A 19,839-nucleotide genomic window follows, 5' to 3' on the forward strand; every position below is an offset into this window, starting at 1 on the left:
TTAAAGAGGAGGAAGTGCTGGGTGTTTTGGAACTCATAAAAGGGAATAAATCCCCAGGACCTGATCAAGTGTACCCTAGAACTCTGAGAGTTGCTAGGGAAGTGATTGCTGAGCCCCTTGCACAGTCACAGAGGATGTCAGAAGACTGGAGTTTGGCTAGTGTGGTTCCACTGTTTAAGGATGTTGCCAGGGTTAGGGGATTTGAGCTATAGGGAGAGGTTGAATACGTTGGGGCTTTTTTCCCTGCAGCGTCAGAGGCTGTGGGGTGATCTTATAGAGGATTATAAAATCATGAGGTGCATGGATAGGATAAATAGACAAAGTCTCTTCCCTAGGGTGGGGGAGTCCAGAACTAGAGGGCATAGGTTTAGGGTGAGAGGAGAACGATATAAAAGAGACCTAAGGGGCAGCATTTTCACACAGTGGGTGGTATGTATATGGAATGAGCTGCCAGAAGAAGTGGTGGAGGCTAGTGCAATTGCAACATTTAGAAGGCATCTGGATGTGTATATGAATAGGAAGATTTGGAGGGATATGGGCCAATGCTGGCAGGTGGGACTAGATTGGGTTGGGATATCTGGTTGGCATGGACAAGTTGGTCTGAAGAGTCTGTCCCCGTGCTGTACATCTCTATGACTCTTTGACTCTAAATGAAGGGAAGGATAATTCAATGGGTTGTGTTGCTCCTCATCAGCTTTTCCTTTCTGTACTTCACCCAGGCAATGTATTGAGACAGTAAAATTGAAATTATGTGCCACTTGATCAATAAAACCCTTATTTAACTTTTATTTCTTATGAGCATTGATTCCTCTCAAAACATATTTCTTCTACAGAAGTTCAGATTGCCTCTTTTACCAGGCTTTTGCAGCCTGCTCATTTGAGACTGCCTCCTATTATTGGCACTATAAATGCAAGCGTTATGAACTTCCCTCTAAGTACAGTCAATTACTTGCAACAAAAAAAAATTAAGAGTTTAAATCATCAATATTTGTGCACTAAGTTGAATTTTACTGTGTAATTTATGGTTTTAATTAAAATCATTAGTCAACTATCTGATGCATATAAAATTTTCAGATATCATATGTATATACTGTTTATTCTTAATACCTTCTTTGACAAGATTTGACCAGAGCTTTTCTTGTTCCTATTTCTAAGGAAACATATTATCTACTGTTGAAAATAAAGAAACAAATAGAAGGTATTCATTGTAATGCGCTAAAAAGCTATCAAGATTCATTAAAAAAACAGTTTCTGAGGTACTATATTATTATCAATTAGTTAAAGCTAACACTGGATTTGATCGTATTAAAAACACTTAAATAACATTGCTGCTTTATGATTTTTCACATATGTTCCTTCGATGCATGAGAATCAACCATGTACTTATTATCTTATGAAAATCTATATAGAATAGCATTGAAGATAATAGATATGAGTTTCTTCATATCCCTTTTTGTAAAGATGCAAAAGCCTGTGCCATATTTTCTAAGGATTTTGACCTGGGCTCCTGCCTCTATGGCAAGCAAGTTATATGGGTGTGTCTCTAGACAGAATTTGCATGAGATTAAATGCAGGTAAATTTTATAGGCGGTCATGTCTGCCTTTCAAATCTACTCTTTTTCACATTGAATTGAAGGATGTAATTTTTTTAAAAATGTATAATAGCTTATTCAGCATTTGTTTTGCAATTTGGGGTGACCAGAAACATCCATTTTTTTTGTGGGATCCTTTTTGATGTCTCTTAATAACTTGATATCCTGACACCCAAAACTGTGGGCAACTGTGCAACTGTGCAAAAGTGAGGACTGCAGATGCTGGAAGTCAGAGTCTAGGTTAGAGTGGTGCTGGAAAAGCACAGCAGGTCAGGCAGCATCCAAGGAGCAGGAAAATTGAAAAAGGCCTTCAACAGGAATGTCCAATTCTGGAGCTTTATATCGTCATGTTAAACTGTGGTGACATCAAATGCAAAGGTCGCACTGCACACACACAAACACACACACACACACACACACACTCACAGAACAAACACAATATTGAAACAGGCTTCAGCAAAAAGCAGTGAGGACATGATGGGGGGGGGATGAGAAGACCCAGAAGGCATTCCTCCCCACTCTCTGTCCTCCACTTCCCATTGTTCATGTCATTCTCATTTCCTTGATCATTCCCTCCCTTCTTCTGCACCTAACCCCTCCCTCTTTCCTAGCCCCCCTCTTCACCCATGCTGTCTTCTTCTCTCCTGAATGTCCATCTCTCTCCCCTGGGCCTTTCATCTACCAGGTTGCATCCCTGAGAATCCCATCTCCTCACCCTATTCAGAGCTATCAAAATCTATTTAAATTCGCAATTTTAAGCTGTGCAAAATGAATACTGGTGTTGGAATGGCCTTTTGCTTTCTGGTGTTTGATGACCCCCTTACTGGACAGTAACAAAGTATTGGTCTCCAGTCGGCAAGACAAACAGAATAGCAGTGATAAGTTGGTACATATCTAAAAACAGGTAAACTGAGTGGCCTGGAGGTTAAAGAGTGACTAGGCTAAGAGAATGTGGCTGTATGTGTGAGAGAGTGTTAGCCATTAGGAGTGGTATGGTGGCTCAGTGGTTAGCACTGCTGTCTCACAGCAGCAGGGTCCCAGGTTTGATTCCAGCCTCGGGTGACTGTCTGTGTGGAGTTTGCACATTTTCCCTGTGGCTGCGTGGGTTTCCTCCCACAGTCCAAAGATGTGCAGGTTAAGTGAATTGGCTGTGCTAAATTGCCCATAGTGTTAGGTGCATTAGTCAGAGGGAAATGGGACTTACTCTTCAGAGGGTCAGTGTGGACTGGTTGGGCCGAAGGGCCTGTTTCCACACTGTAGGGAATCAAATCATTAACATCTGTGTGGGAAAGGACAACAGGTGTTGATGGGAGTTGTGTACAGACCTCCTAGCTATAGTCAGGATGTGGGGAATATAAAAGGCATGCAACAAAGACACTGTTACTACAATTATGGGGGCCTTCAATACGCAGGTTTCTGGGAAAACCATGTTGGTAGCAGATCTCAAGGAAAGGAATTCGTGGAATGTCAATGAGATAGTTTTTCGGAACAGGTTGTGGTAGAGCCCACGAGGGAACAAGAAATTCTGGGAGAAAGTGTGGACTGTAGATGCTGGAGATCAGAGTCAGAGAGTGTGGTGCCTGCAAGGCATAGTAGCTCAGGCGGCATTCAAGGAGCAAGAGAGTCAATGTTTCGAGCATAAGCCCTTCCTGATGAAGATCTTACACTTGAAACGTCAATTCACTTGCTTCTGGGATGCTGCCTGACTGACTGTGCTTTTCCAGCATCAGTAATTCTTGACCTAATGATGTGTAATGAGGGAGACTCAATTAGGGATCTGAAGGTGAAAAATCTCCCGGTGAGCAGTGACCAGAAATTGATAGAATTCACTCTGCAGTTTGAGAAATAGAAGCTGAATCAGGTGCAATGGTATTACAATTACTAAAGGTAACTACAAAGACCTGAGGGAGGAGCTGGCCTGAGTGTTTTGAAAGAGAAGTCTAGAAGAGAAGACAGTAGAGCAGCAATTGTAGGGGTTTCATGGGATAATTTACGAAGCACAGCAGAAATTTATCCGAAAGAAGAAGATACATCCTAAGGGAAGAGTGAGGCAAGTGTGGCTGGCAAGGGCAGCAAAATATCAAAAGAGGATTGGGAAGCCTTGAAAAACCAGCAGCAGATATTGAACAAAAGCAATTGTGAGGAGAAGATGAAATATGAGAGTACGTTAGCTAGTAATATAAAAGTAGATTGCAAAAATATTTTACATATCCACAATTACAAGAGAGGCAAGAGTGGACATTGGACTGCTAGAAAATTAGGCTGGACAAGTAGTAATGGCGAACAAAGAAACAGTGGAGGAGGTGAATAGTTAGTTTGCATCAGTGGAAGACCCCTGCAATATATCAGAACTTCAGGGGAATCAGAGGAGGGGTGGGTGTAGTGCCCATTAATAAAAAGAAGATGCTTTGCAAGCTGAAAGGTCTGTAGATAAATGACACAGACCAGATAGACCACATCCCAGAATTCTGAAACACATAGCTGAGGAGATTGTAGAGGCATTAATGGTGATTTTCCAGGAATCACTGGACTTAGGGAAGGTCACAGATGACTGGAGGTGGACAATGTAACATTCTACTCAAGTTTGGATGAAGGCAGAGGACATGAAAATATAGAGCTGCAAATGTGTTGCTGGTCAAAGCACAGCAGGTTAGGCAGCATCTCAGGAATAGAGAATTCAACGTTTCGAGCATAAGCCCTTCATCAGGAATAAGAGAGAGAGAGCCAAGCAGGCTGAGATAAAAGGTAGGGAGGAGGGACTAGGGGGAGGGGCGATGGAGGTGGGATAGGTGGAAGGAGGTCAAGGTGAGGGTGATAGGCCGGAGTGGGGTGGGGGCGGAGAGGTCAGGAAGAGGATTGCAGGTTAGGAGGGCGGTGCTGAGTTGAGGGAACCGACTGAGACAAGGTGGGGGGAGGGGAAATGAGGAAGCTGGAGAAATCTGAATTCATACCTTGTGGTTGGAGGGTTCCCAGGCGGAAGATGAGGCGCTCCTCCTCCAGCCGTCGTGTAGTTGTGTTCTGCCGGTGGAGGAGTCCGAGGACCTGCATGTCCTCGGTGGAGTGGGAGGGGGAGTTAAAGTGTTGAGCCACGGGGTGATTGGGTTGGTTGGTTCGGGCGGCCCAGAGGTGTTCTCTGAAGCGTTCCGCAAGTAAGCGGCCTGTCTCACCAATATAGAGGAGGCCACATCGGGTGCAGCGGATGCAATAGATGATGTGTGTGGAGGTACAGGTGAACTTGTGGCGGATATGGAAGGATCCCTTGGGGCCTTGGAGGGAAGTGAGTGTGGAGGTGTGGGCGCAAGTTTTACATTTCCTGCGGTTGCAGGGGAAGGTGCTGGGGGTGGAGGTTGGGTTGGTGGGGGGTGTGGATCTGACAAGGGAGTCACGAAGGGAGTGGTCCTTGCGGAACGCTGATAGGGGAGGGGAGGGAAATATATCCTTGGTGGTGGGGTCCGTTTGGAGGTGGCGGAAATGGCGGCGGATAATACGTTGTATGCGCAGGTTGGTGGGGTGGTAGGTGAGAACCAGTGGGGTTCTGTCTTGGTGGCGGTTGGAGGAGCGGGGCTCAAGGGCGGAGGAGCGGGAAGTGGAGGAGATGCGGTGGAGGGCATCGTCGATCACGTCTGGGGGGAATCTGCGGTCCTTGAAGAAGGAGGCCATCTGGGTTGTGCGGTGTTGGAATTGGTCCTCCTGGGAGCAGATGCGGCGGAGACGAAGGAATTGGGAATATGGGATGGCGTTTTTACAGGGGGCAGGGTGGGAGGAGGTGTAGTCCAGGTAGCTGTGGGAGTCAGTCGGTTTATAATAGATGTCTGTGTTGAGTCGGTCGCCCGAGATAGAAATGGAAAGGTCTAGGAAGGGGAGGGAGGAGTCTGAGACAGTCCAGGTGAATTTCAGGTCGGGATGGAAGGTGTTAGTAAAGTTGATGAACTGTTCAACCTCCTCGTGGGAGCACGAGGCAGCGCCGATACAGTCATCGATGTAGCGGAGGAAAAGGTGGGGGGTGGTGCCAGTGTAGTTGCGGAAGATGGACTGTTCCACGTATCCTACGAAGAGGCAGGCATAGCTGGGGCCCATGCGGGTGCCCATGGCAACTCCTTTAGTTTGGAGGAAGTGGGAGGATTGAAAAGAGAAGTTATTCAGGGTGAGGACCAGTTCAGTCAGTCGAAGGAGGGTGTCAGTGGAAGGGTACTGGTTAGTGCGGCAGGAAAGGAAGAAGCGGAGGGCTTTGAGTCCTTCGTGATGGGGGATGGAGGTGTACAGGGACTGGATGTCCATAGTGAAAATAAGGCGTTGGGGACCGGGGAAGCGAAAATCCTGGAGGAGGTGGAGTGCGTGGGTGGTGTCCCGAACGTAGGTGGGGAGTTCTTGGACTAAAGGGGACAGGACCGTGTCGAGGTATTGGGAGATGAGTTCGGTGGGGCAGGAGCAGGCTGAGACAATGGGTCGGCCGGGGCAGGCAGGTTTGTGGATTTTGGGCAGGAGGTAGAAACGGGCGGTGCGGGGTTGTGGGACTATGAGGTTGGAGGCGGTGGATGGGAGATCCCCTGAGGTGATGAGGTCCTGGATGGTCTGGGAGATGATGGTTTGGTGGTGGGAGGTGGGGTCGTGGTCAAGGGGGCGATAAGAGGAGGCGTCCGCGAGCTGGCGTTTGGCGCACTGACCTGTACACCGCTGAAGCCAAACGCCAGCTCGCGGACGCCTCCTCTTATCGCCCCCTTGACCACGACCCCACCTCCCACCACCAAACCATCATCTCCCAGACCATCCAGGACCTCATCACCTCAGGGGATCTCCCATCCACCGCCTCCAACCTCATAGTCCCACAACCCCGCACCGCCCGTTTCTACCTCCTGCCCAAAATCCACAAACCTGCCTGCCCCGGCCGACCCATTGTCTCAGCCTGCTCCTGCCCCACCGAACTCATCTCCCAATACCTCGACACGGTCCTGTCCCCTTTAGTCCAAGAACTCCCCACCTACGTTCGGGACACCACCCACGCACTCCACCTCCTCCAGGATTTTCGCTTCCCCGGTCCCCAACGCCTTATTTTCACTATGGACATCCAGTCCCTGTACACCTCCATCCCCCATCACGAAGGACTCAAAGCCCTCCGCTTCTTCCTTTCCCGCCGCACTAACCAGTACCCTTCCACTGACACCCTCCTTCGACTGACTGAACTGGTCCTCACCCTGAATAACTTCTCTTTTCAATCCTCCCACTTCCTCCAAACTAAAGGAGTTGCCATGGGCACCCGCATGGGCCCCAGCTATGCCTGCCTCTTCGTAGGATACGTGGAACAGTCCATCTTCCGCAACTACACTGGCACCACCCCCCACCTTTTCCTCCGCTACATCGATGACTGTATCGGCGCTGCCTCGTGCTCCCACGAGGAGGTTGAACAGTTCATCAACTTTACTAACACCTTCCATCCCGACCTGAAATTCACCTGGACTGTCTCAGACTCCTCCCTCCCCTTCCTAGACCTTTCCATTTCTATCTCGGGCGACCGACTCAACACAGACATCTATTATAAACCGACTGACTCCCACAGCTACCTGGACTACACCTCCTCCCACCCTGCCCCCTGTAAAAACGCCATCCCATATTCCCAATTCCTTCGTCTCCGCCGCATCTGCTCCCAGGAGGACCAATTCCAACACCGCACAACCCAGATGGCCTCCTTCTTCAAGGACCGCAGATTCCCCCCAGACGTGATCGACGATGCCCTCCACCGCATCTCCTCCACTTCCCGCTCCTCCGCCCTTGAGCCCCGCTCCTCCAACCGCCACCAAGACAGAACCCCACTGGTTCTCACCTACCACCCCACCAACCTGCGCATACAACGTATTATCCGCCGCCATTTCCGCCACCTCCAAACGGACCCCACCACCAAGGATATATTTCCCTCCCCTCCCCTATCAGCGTTCCGCAAGGACCACTCCCTTCGTGACTCCCTTGTCAGATCCACACCCCCCACCAACCCAACCTCCACCCCCGGCACCTTCCCCTGCAACCGCAGGAAATGTAAAACTTGCGCCCACACCTCCACACTCACTTCCCTCCAAGGCCCCAAGGGATCCTTCCATATCCGCCACAAGTTCACCTGTACCTCCACACACATCATCTATTGCATCCGCTGCACCCGATGTGGCCTCCTCTATATTGGTGAGACAGGCCGCTTACTTGCGGAACGCTTCAGAGAACACCTCTGGGCCGCCCGAACCAACCAACCCAATCACCCCGTGGCTCAACACTTTAACTCCCCCTCCCACTCCACCGAGGACATGCAGGTCCTCGGACTCCTCCACCGGCAGAACACAACTACACGACGGCTGGAGGAGGAGCGCCTCATCTTCCGCCTGGGAACCCTCCAACCACAAGGTATGAATTCAGATTTCTCCAGCTTCCTCATTTCCCCTCCCCCCACCTTGTCTCAGTCGGTTCCCTCAACTCAGCACCGCCCTCCTAACCTGCAATCCTCTTCCTGACCTCTCCGCCCCCACCCCACTCCGGCCTATCACCCTCACCTTGACCTCCTTCCACCTATCCCACCTCCATCGCCCCTCCCCCTAGTCCCTCCTCCCTACCTTTTATCTCAGCCTGCTTGGCTCTCTCTCTCTTATTCCTGATGAAGGGCTTATGCTCGAAACGTTGAATTCTCTATTCCTGAGATGCTGCCTAACCTGCTGTGCTTTGACCAGCAACACATTTGCAGCTCTGATCTCCAGCATCTGCAGACCTCATTTTTGACATGAAAATATAGGCCCGTTAGCCTGACTTCCATCATTGGTACGATTTTAGAGCCTGTTATTAAGGATGAGATTGCAGAATATGTGAGAGTGCATGTTAAAACAAGGCAGAATCAGTATAGCTTCATGAAGGGAGGTTATGCCCAACAAATCTGTTGGAATTCTTTGACAAGGTAATAAACAAGTTAGACAAAGGAAAACCAGTGGATGTAATCTATTTGGATTGCCAGGAGGCCTTTGACAAGGTGCCACAGGAGGCTGCTAGATATGGTAAGAGCCCATGGTGTTAGGGGTAAGGTACAGGCATGGATAGAGGATTGGCTGACAGCCAAATTGCAGAGACTAGGTGTAACGAGGTCTTTTTCATGATGGTGTCCAGTGACTAGTGAAGTTCCACAGGGGTCAGTGTTGGGACCAAGCAATTAACATTATACATTAAAGATCTGGACAAAGGAACTGAGGGCAATGTTGCTAGGTTTGCAGATGATATAAAGATAGATAGAGGACATGTAGTTTTGAGGGAGTTGGGAGTCTGCAGAAAGACTTGCACATGCTGAGAAAGTGGGCAAATAAGTGGCATAATGTGACAATGTGTGGGTTATGCACTTTGTTGGAAAGAATAGGGTTGTAGACTATTTTGTAATTGTGGAAAGGCTTTGGAAATCTGATGTGCAAAGAGATTTGGGAGCCCTAGTTCAGGATTCTGCTAAGGTTAACATGCAGGTTCAGTTGGTGGTTGGGAAAGCAAATGCAATGTTGGCACTCATTTCAAGACAGCTAAAACATTTGGTTCTGGTCAGATCACATTTGGAGTATTATGAGCAGTTTTCAGTCCTTTATCTAAGGGATGATGTGCTGGCATTCGAGGGGGACCAGAGGAGGTTTACAAGAATGGACGCGAGATGAAGGACTGCCCTATGAGGAGTGATTGAGAACTCTGGACCTATACTCGATAGAATTTAGAAAGATAAGAAGGGATCTGATTGAAACTTACAGGAGACTGAGAGCCCTGGATCAAGTGGGTATGGAAATGTTTCTCTAGTAGGAAAGACTACGATCCAGGGCGTAGCCTGAGAGTGAACAACACCTCTTTAGAACTGAGATAAGGAGGAATTTCTTCAGCCAGATGATTTGTGGAACTATTGCCACAGAGGGCTATGGAGGCCAAGTCATGGACATATTTAAGACAAAGATAGATAGGTTCTTGATGAGTAAGGGGATCGGGATAATGGGGGGAAGGCAAGAGAATAGGGTTGAGAAACATATTAGATTTGATCAAATGGTAGAGTAGACTCTTTGGGCTGAATGGTCTCATTCTGCTCCTTGCATAAAGTCGTGTGACAGATTTGGAATTGAAGGATGTCATAAGGGTAGGGTAGTTAATGAGGCACATTTACTAAAATGCAGTGAGAAATCTCACTGAGCCCTGCCACAACCCACACTGAGCCAAAAATTATTAATATGTAACCACGTGTGTTGAGCACAAGAGACTGGTCTGGTTGGAATTTGGAGGTTTGGTCATGGACCTGGGGAGTGGGCATTTGAGGTTTGATGGGGGTTGAGCCGACTAGGTCAGATCAAGGCCTGGGGGTGAGAGCACTGCAGGCATTGTTTGAAGGCGAGCTCATTACAGATCCATTACAAGCTCAAAGAGGCTCATTTTAGTCAAAAGAAAATGCACATTTGCTTAGGTGGATGGATTAAAGTCTTTAAACATTGTTTCCTGCCAACTTCTATTTTAACTAAGACAGGAAGATCGGTGGATAAGCACAACACTCTCATGAGGTAACTATACAATGAGGCTGTGACCTTCAATGTCATTCAGTTTTCTTTAAGAGTACCTGTTCCAAGGCTGGGGAAACGCAACAACTGCATAGAGGGGACGACTTCGTGGATCTGAATGGACCTGTTTGATTTCTTGACCTAAACTCATCATTTTTTTTTGTTTTTAATGTTCCTTTTCAAGTGTACGATGAACAGCTTTTATTCCATCCCAACTTTAGCTCTGTCATAGCAACTATTTAATTTGATGCAATGGCCTCTCAAGCCATTTACTGCTGCCAACAGTAGCCTGACAATTATCTTCAATTGTAATTACATTTCATCCTGATATGCTTAACTATCTATTACCTTCTTAATTTTGATACTCAGGTGAAAATTAATGCTGTTCATTTATTCAACAAAAGGTTTTGAATGGTATACAAAAGCCAAAATTTTAATATAAAGCTAAACAACAAGTCATCTTCCACTTATTGAAGCATATGGAGTGGAATGGAATTTAAATTGAGGTGTAACATGAATGAGCAAAAAATTCAGGATGGTTGTATAATCAAGGTGGGGCGAGAACAAAAGACTCAACTTTAAGGAAATCCTAGATGGTTCTATGAATGGAAAATGACTTGTCATTTCCTTTGCATAAAAACTTAATAGTTCATCAAGATTTTAATAATAACCGTAATCCTAAGATATCAGTCGTCACCACAAAAGAGGATGTATTTGGCTCAAATACAGAGGTTTCAGTGAACAGGAATAAAATCAATAGAATCTCATCAGAAACAATAACAAGACATTAGCAGTGCAAAGACTCCAGGACAGCTGTCATTTACAAAGCATTACTGTGTTCACATTTTCCTAAGGCAAGCCCTAATGGCAAATTATACATTTGGACTCTTGACGCAAAAGTGTTGCTGGTTGGGAGTGTGTGGAATGCAGGTGTGGAGGTCAGCAGGTTATAACATCTTTAATGAATTCTGTTCAAATCTTAACATGGGCTCCCTGGAGGTTAATACCTATGCTTATATTTTGTACACTTAACAAGCAGCCCACATCAGAGGAGTTAGGGTACCAACAGTAAATGCCTTCCTATGCTGGAAGTGAAGCTAGAAAGTTACTCCTTAATTGACAAAATAACCTTCAAATAGTCAGTGCTGTTATACTTTTGAATATTATCATATTATTTCAAAGAACAAGAAAATGAGCGAGCATGCATTGCAGAGATTTTAATGAGAATAGGGACCATTCAATCTTACATGACCTTACACATGTTGTGCTTCCTATATTGTCAGTTTAATTTCCAGGTTATCTTAAAATTAGGAAATATATAATCGCTCAGGATTGAACAGAATTTGTGTTAGTAATTTGGTTTCTTCTTACAGATTTCTGTATCTGTGAAAAAGTTCTTCCCTTCTTCCTCTGATAAAGTACAAAATCCTGATGGCGTCTCTTTCTCACATTTAATGCCATGAAACTGGATTGAATACAATATTAACCCAAATGAGCAGCTAAGTTCACATTCATGGGACACAGCCAAGTTGTAAACTCAATACAGTTAAATAAATTTGTATGCGCACATTGATAAAAGAATTACATTTTTTAAGCATTTATTAGTTATATTAACAGGCAGCATGCATTTTCAGAATTTAATATTAATTGTCTTAGTACAAGATCTATTAATTTCTTTATTAATATAAATTATCGATGATACAAAATATTGAAGAAAAATAATATATTCTTCTGATTAGTTTGATCATTATTTATTTCAGTTGTCTTGCATGAAATAAACATATTTTGAAGGACAATGTGAAAAAGAATGTGACAAAGGTGGCACTGTGGCTCAGCGGTTAGTACTGCTGCCTCACAGTACCAGGGTCTCAGGTTCAATTCCAGCCTTGGGCCACTGTCTGTGTGGAGTTTGCACATTCTCCCTGTGTCTCCGTGGGTTTCCTCTGGTTTCTTCCCACAGTCCAAAGATGTTCAGATCAGATGAACTGGCCATGCTAAACTGCCCATAGTGTTAGGTGCATTAGTCAAAGGGGACTGGGTGGGTTACTCTTCAGAGGGTTGGTGTGGACTTGTTGGGCCAAAGGGCCTGTTTCCACACTGTAGGGAATCTAATCTAATGCCCTTTACAGGAATATTTGAGCTTTTTATGAGAACAAGCAAAAACAATGATAAAGACAACTTCATTTATTATTTTTTCTATAGGAAGTATTTTAAATTACAAATACAGCAAAATAAAACACTTTTAGTAGATTTAAAGCACTGTTGTATATTTAAATTTAATTTTGAATATTTATTCATCCATTTCCAAAGATTGGCTGCTGTTCCCCTATGTCTCATACATCGAGATGTCCAATCCTGGCTCAGAGGCACATGACTTGTTTGTCACCACTGGTCCCACCTGGACTTTCTCAGTGCGGTGAGGGGCATCTCCCAGGGGTGAGGTGCAGTGACACTGCAGTAAACTGGTCCAAGTGACTGCTCCAGACCAATTTATCCCTTGACTACACCTCGTATAGCAATGTTCTGTTTGAACCACCAACATCGCTGGCATCCATTTTTCCCTAGGCATGTAATTCCAGGCCAACATGGTCTCTGCTGTTTTCAAAACACGTCACAGTGAGGTTCCTGCCCTCCTGATAATCTGTCCTTCTTTATTTCTCTGCACCATCTCACTGGTGTCTTCAGGCTACTGTAAGTCAAACATGGTTCTCAGCTGGTGGTTGAACATGAAGGACACTGGCAAGTGTTGGGTCACTATGTATGACGTATTCCTGTATGTGCTAAAGAACTTGTTGATTCACCATCCTGGTGATCCTTGTGAGGAGGTCTTTAAGGCCTGCTTCAAGTTTTGCACAAATCTTTCCACCTGGTTGTTTGTCACAGAGTGATACGAAGCTGATCTCATATGTCTGACTCCATGATTTTCCAGGTATTGCTCAACCTCTTGTGGAACAAACTGTGGACTATTGTCACCCAACATGTCCAGTGCCTGGCAAATATTTCATCCAGTCCGTCTATTGTTGCATCCACTGATACCAACTTCATGACCACCACATCAGGCCATTTGGGGTGGGTATCTGCAACCACAAGTACCATCAGTCCTGCTACTGCTCCCATGAAATCAATGTGAATCTGCTGCCATGGTGATGGAAGCCATTGCCATGGGTGAAGGTCCAACAATGGCAGTGCCTTCCTTATTAATGTCCAGGATTTGCATGATCCTGTTTTAAATCTGGGAGACCCCATTTGGCCACCAGAAATAGCTTCTAGCAATTTCATTAATTCGCACCATGTTGTCACGCCCTTGGTGCACTGGTTCCAGCACTTGCCCTCTTAACAGGGGAGAAATAACAACTTTCAATCCCCACAATATACACGCGTCTAATACAAACAACTCTCACCTCCTGGACAGGCAAAGGTGTAATTCTGGGCTGTTTCTGTGGCCGGTCCTTCCTCTCAGGACTAAATCCACCACTAGACTCAACACCAGGTCATTTTGGGTCAAAAGTAATGATGGCAGGTGATGGGGGGTTGTTGGAGGTTGAAGGGAGTTTAGAGTCGGCAAGAGCAGTACCAGGAGATGCTCGCTTCATGAGCTTAGGTTCATCATTCAAAGCACAGAGTGGAGGGCATTCTCCCCCCACCCCGGAACATCTCAGAGGTTTGCTTGTTGCACTCCTCGACCATGCTGTGCCAACACCTGTGGTGATGAAGTCCTTAATTGGTGACTTAAGGATCTCAATTGATGGCAAGGTTGGCAGTGTCATATGGGCCTTCCAGCCAAACCGAGTCAAGGTGGAGGTGGAAATGTGATGGGAATCCAATCTGCCAACATCCTGCCTGATTGAAGCTCCGCCATTAGCGAGATACTAAATTCCACCCATGATTCTCCATTTAACAGTTTGTAGGTGAACAGGGTTCGATTGTTCAAAGTCTAGAATGAGTCAGGATGTTCGGCAGCGAATCCCAAAATGATATGGTTCTGTATTTCATCCTGGAACTCTTTGAAAACATGTTTTGAGTTATTGCTGGTCTGATAGGGATTATTGGATTAGACAGTCATTCCCTTCACTGAATGAGATTCATACTAAAAGCAAACAAGGGACTAGTTTAGAAAGTAACAGACACAACTTGAAGATGTCAGGGTGGCACAGTGGCTCAGCAGTTAGCACTACTGCATCACATGATTCCAGCCTCAGGGGACTGTCCATGTAGAATTTTCTCATGTTCCCCATGTCTGTGTGGGTTTCTTCCTAGCTCTCCAGTTTCCTCCCACAGTCCAAGGATGTATAGGCAAGATGGAGTAGCCATATGAAATGTGGGGTTATAGGAATAGGGTAGGGTGGTGGTTCTGAGTGGGTTACTCTTTGGAGGGTTGGTGTGGACTCAATGGGCTCAATGGCCTACTTCCACACTATAGGGATTCTATGAGTCTATGATGTCATTGATGCAACACCTTTCTCACCTGTTGCCTGAAAATAGATAACTACTCCAGCTGGCACCATAGCATCCTTACATTGCAGAAAGAGGCCATTCAGCCCATACCGACCCTGCAAAGAGCATCCCACCCAGACCCGTCCTCTCTTCCTGCATTTTCCACGGCTAACCACCCCCTCTAGCCTGCACATCCTTGGACACTATGGGACAAATTAGCATGGACAGTCTACCCTGCCTGCACATCTTCAGACTGTGGGAAGAAACTCACGCAAACAAGGGAGAACATGCAAACTCCACACAGACAGACAGTTAGCCAAGGCTGGAATTGTACCCAGGTCCCTGGTACTGCAAGGCAGCAGTGCTCGCCACTCTGCCACCATAACTGCAGGAGCTTGTGTAAATTGAACCTAACTATTAAGACTAGGAAGGCTTACACAGCCTGATGTTTCCAGATTTTTTGCCCACTCCCAGGCTCCCCCACATCTTCTTGTTAATAGCAATGTTCAAAAGGTAGTCAGATATTCAAAAAAATGGACAGGGGAAGGCCATTGGTTATTGGTACTAAACAAGGTGCCTCAGGTGCCTAAACATTATTCTTTAAGCAAAAGTAAAATACAATGGTTACTGGAAATAAAGACAAAAACAGAAACTATGCAGGGATCAGTGAGGCAGCATGTCTGGGGATGAAAAAAAATGAGGTGACATTTTAGGTTGATGACCTTTGATAGAACTAGAAGAAGTTATTTGTAACAGTACAGAGTTAGAGAAAACAAAAAGACAAGAGAGAAGCTGGGTAAGAGAGGAGCAGGCCTTGCATCATTTTCATATCAGACAGAAAGCAAATAGAATTAATACCAACCAAACCAAGTGATATTCAGCATAACTTCGAACAGCTGCGGATGTTCGAAGTCAGAAACAAAAACAGAAGTTGCTCAGCAGGCCAGGCCTGGCAGCATCTGTGAAGAGAAATCAGAGTTAACGTTTCAAGTCCAGTGACCCTTCCTCAGAACTGATGGTAGCTATGAAAATGTTGGTGTATTGTATATGCAGAAGACAGGGTAGGGAGAGGGGCTAAGGAGTCAACAATAGGTGGGGATAGAGCTCAAAGGGAGAGAAAAACAGTCGGATAGACAAAGGAGTGGATAACGATCTGGCTGAGGGGGTGAATAGCTGTTAATGGAGACTGTTAGTGGCGAACAATAGGCAGCGTATAATGGCAGTCTCTTGCCAACAAAGCCTGGTGTGTGAGGTAGGGGGCTAGGACATGGGAGACTTCAGCCCCTGAAATTATTGAACTCGATATCGAGTTTGGAGGGCTGCAGGGTCCCCAAGTGGAAAATGAGGCATTGTTCTTTCAGCTTGTGCTGAGCCTGAGACAGAGATGTTGGCCAGGGAACAGGATGGTATGTTGAAGTGGCAGGTAACTGGAAGCTTAGGGTCTTTTTTGTGGGCAAAATATAGATGTTTTGCAAAGCAGTTACCCAGTCCTTGCTTCATTTCCCCAATGTAGAGGAGCAAATGTAGTAGACTAGATTGTGCGAAGTGCAGGTAAAGTGTTGCTTCACCTGGAAGCTATGTTTGAGCCCTTGTTTAGTGAGGAGGGAAATGTGGGGCTGTTGAGGGGTTACTTGGAGTGAAGGAGGAATGGACCAGGGTGCTTTAGAGCGAACAGTGCCTGCAGAAGGTGGACAAGGGAGGGGAGCATGTGTCTGATGGTGGTATCTCACTGGAGATGGTGGAAATAGCGACTGATGATCTTCTGGATTTGGATGCCAGTGGGATGGTAGGTAAGGACAAGGGGAAACCTATCCCTGTTGCGGAAGGGAAGAGAGGGCATGAGGGTAGCCGTGCGAGAGATGAGTCGGACCCAGATGAGGGCTCCATCAACAATGGTGCTGGGGAATCCTCAGCTGAGGAAGAAGGTGGATCTTTCAAACACTCTCTTGTCAAAGTCGGCTTCATCAAAACACATGTGACTGAGACAGAGGAACTGGGAGAATGGAATGGAGTCTTTACAGAAAGCAGTGTGCAGGGTCGTATTGTGCAGGTAGCTGTGGGAGTCGGTGGGTTTATAGTGGATATTAGTGGCCAGTTTATCCCCAGAAAGAGAAACACAAATGTTGAGGAAAGGAAGGGGAGAGTCAGAGATAGATCAGGTGAAAGGGAGGGTGGGTGGAAATTGGAAGCAAAATTGATGAACCTCTCCAATTCCGGATGAGAAAGGGAAGCAGCACCAATGATATCGGATATCAGAGAAAAAATTGTGGATTGGGGTCCGGAATAGGACTGGAACAAAGAATGTTCTATATATCCCACAAAGAAACAGGCATAACTGGGGCCCACATGGACACTTATAGCCAATCCTTGACCTGAAGAAAATGAGAGGAGTTAAAAGAGAAGTTAGGAGAAAGTGCGGACTGCGGATGCTGAAGATCAGAGTTGAGAGTGTGGTACTGGAAAAGCACAGCAGGTCAGGCAGCATCAGAGGAGCAGGAGAATCGACATTTCGGGCAAAAACCCTTCATCAGGAATCCTCCCTTTCCTTCATCAACATCAGTGTTTCCATGTCTGGGGATAAACTGGCCACTAATATCCACTATAAACCCCCCTCCTCCCACAGCATCCTGGAAAGAGTTGTTGAGGGTGAGGACGATCTCGGTCAAGCAGAGGAGGGTGGTGGTGGATGGGGACGATTCAGGCTTTGTTCCAGGAAGAAGCAGAGAGCCCTGAGAACCATCCTGGTAGAGGATGGACACGTAGAGGGATGGCATGTCCATGGCAAAGAGAAGGTGGCTGGAACCTGCAAACTGGAAATTCAGAAACTGGTGGAAAAAGTCAGAGGAATTGCGGATGTAAGTGGGCATGGACCGGACTGGGGGGAAAGGACTGAGTCAAAGTAGGAAGAAGTGAGTTCTATGGGTCAGGAGCTGACTGAAACAAAGGGTCTGGCCAGGCAGGCCAAGATGTGAATTTTCAGAAGGAGGTAAATGTGAGATGTGCCAGGCTGGGGGATGATCATCTTGGAGGCAATGGGGGGAGGTTATCAGATGAAATGAGGCCAGTGACCATAGTTTGATACAATGACCTGATGTTCCATTGGGGGTCATGATCCAGTTTGGAGGAGGCATCTGAGAGCTGGTATTCAGTCTCTGAAATGTAGAGGTCAGTACGCCAGACTACAACAGCACCACCTTTATCAGCAAGCTTAGTTGAAAGTCAGGCTTGAATCTGAGAGCATGGAATGCAATCAGTTTGGAAGAACTCAGGTTGGATTGAGTGGGGGGTGGGTGGGGAGAGACATTGAGACAATCACTGTCACATACTCAGCATCCTTGTTGCTCTGTTCATTTTTGTCTATTGTGGAAGACAGGAGACAGTGTTTCAAATATCGATTTGATCTGCCTTTGAAGGAAGTGTAAATGACTCAGATAGCAGAGGTGGTCACGGCTAAATAAATATTTAAAGGCAGGTGAGAGTCAACTTGCTTAAGCAGAGCCACACCTACATGGAGCAATTGCACCACTGAAACCAATGAGAGATCTTATTCAGTTTTGAATTTGTAACAACAATCTAGTTGAGCAACTTCTACATGTTTAAACTCAGCAGCATTTGCATTTCTGTTGGACTAGATTATGTTGAAGACAATTTAAAATAGAAGATCAATTTTCCTTATTAAACAGTTAACAAGAAACTCTCTTAGTCGTTTTCAAATACTAAAGTAAACAAGAGAAAGATAGAACTTAAGTTCAGGGGTGAATTTTAGTGATTATGGGAACAAGATGTCTGAAAAATACAGATCTACAAATTCAGTTCAATCATTTTACTTTTAGGACAAATAAAATGAGTTAGTCTGATATCCGCACACATGCACAGAACCAATACTATTTGTGACTGCATATATAAAAACAATGCATTTGCTGAGCCAATTGCCATACATATCAGACATTCAAAAGCAAAATACTATGGATGCTGGAAATTTGAAACAAACACAGAGAATGCTGGTGAAACTTGCTAAATCTGGCAGCATTTGTGGAGAGGGACTTAGAGCTAATGAATTGAGTCCAATATAACTCTTCTTCAGAATTCATTGATACACTCTATCCAGCCCACTTATGATGGGGTAAGCATCTATGAAATCTTGTTTTAGCCTTTTTCTCTCCAAGGAGAACAGTCTCAAATTATTCAACAGAGCCTCCTATAACTTCATAGAACAATGATAATCTATTTCTATACTCACTGGAGAAGGACGCTCCACAAATATCCCCATTGTCATTGGTGAAAGTACTAAACACATTGTTACAAAAGACAAAGCTGAAGCATTCACAGCAATCTTCAACCAGAAGTGTCAAGAGGATAATTCATCTCAGCATCCCCAAGCAGTCCCCAACATTACAGATACGAATCTTCGGCCAATTTGATTCACTTTACATGATATCAAAAAACAGTTGGAGACACTGGATACCAGAAAGGCTATGGGTCATGGCAACATTCTGGCAATAGAACTGAAATTGTGTACTCCAGAACATGCTGCTCCCACAGTCAAGCTCTTCAAGTCCAGTTACAATACTTGCATTGCCTGACAATGTGGAAAGTTGCTCAGATATGTCCTGTCATAAAAAGCATGAAAACTCCGATCTGGCAAATTACTATCCCATCAGTTGATTCTTGATCATCAGTTCTCTCTCCGCAGATGCTGTCAGACTTATCAAACTTTACCAGCATTCTCTGTGCTTGTTTCAAATTTCCACCGTCCGCGGTATTTTGTTTTGGAATGTCTGATTTATATGACAATTGGCTCAGTAAATAGACCACCTTTATATGTGCAGTGACAAATAATATTGGTTCTGTGCATTGGTGAGGATATCAAACTAACTCATTTTAGTTGTCCTAAAAGTAAAGTAATTGAACTGAATTTGTGTAGCCATACACTTCACAGACATCACCATACTGACGTGGAAATATATCACCATTTCTTTATTGTCACTGGGTCAAAATCTTGGAATTCTCTCTCTTAGGATATTGTGGGTACATGGACTACAGCAGTTGAAGAAGGCAGCTCACCGCCACCTTCTGTACAGTAACTAGGGATTTACAGAGCAATAAATGCTGGCCAGTGAATGTTGTTCACAATCCACGAGTGAATAAAAAGGATTTTTAAACAGTTGATGTGGCTTGATGGAATTGTTTTAATAAAGAAAGCATCAAATCTTTAAAGTAAACAAGTATAGCAAATCCAATAAGTAAACATAATTCCTTTTGGTAGATCAATATTTGTG

The 19,839-nt window shown here is 45.4% G+C and overlaps 1 protein-coding gene across 1 annotated transcript in view; it reads right to left on the bottom strand.

Moving 5' to 3' along the window:
- org (oogenesis-related gene) overlaps window positions 1-17,427 on the bottom strand; it is a 78,571-nt gene extending 61,144 nt beyond the window's left edge. The window contains exon 1 of the mRNA XM_060846584.1: window positions 17,182-17,427. Coding sequence (XP_060702567.1) covers window positions 17,182-17,427 — 246 coding nt within the window. The remainder of the gene's footprint in view (window positions 1-17,181) is intronic.
- Window positions 17,428-19,839: the final 2,412 nt, after the last annotated feature.

The sequence above is a fragment of the Hemiscyllium ocellatum genome, chromosome 28, assembly GCF_020745735.1.
Source record: "Hemiscyllium ocellatum isolate sHemOce1 chromosome 28, sHemOce1.pat.X.cur, whole genome shotgun sequence".
Classification (NCBI taxonomy): Eukaryota; Metazoa; Chordata; class Chondrichthyes; order Orectolobiformes; family Hemiscylliidae; genus Hemiscyllium; species Hemiscyllium ocellatum.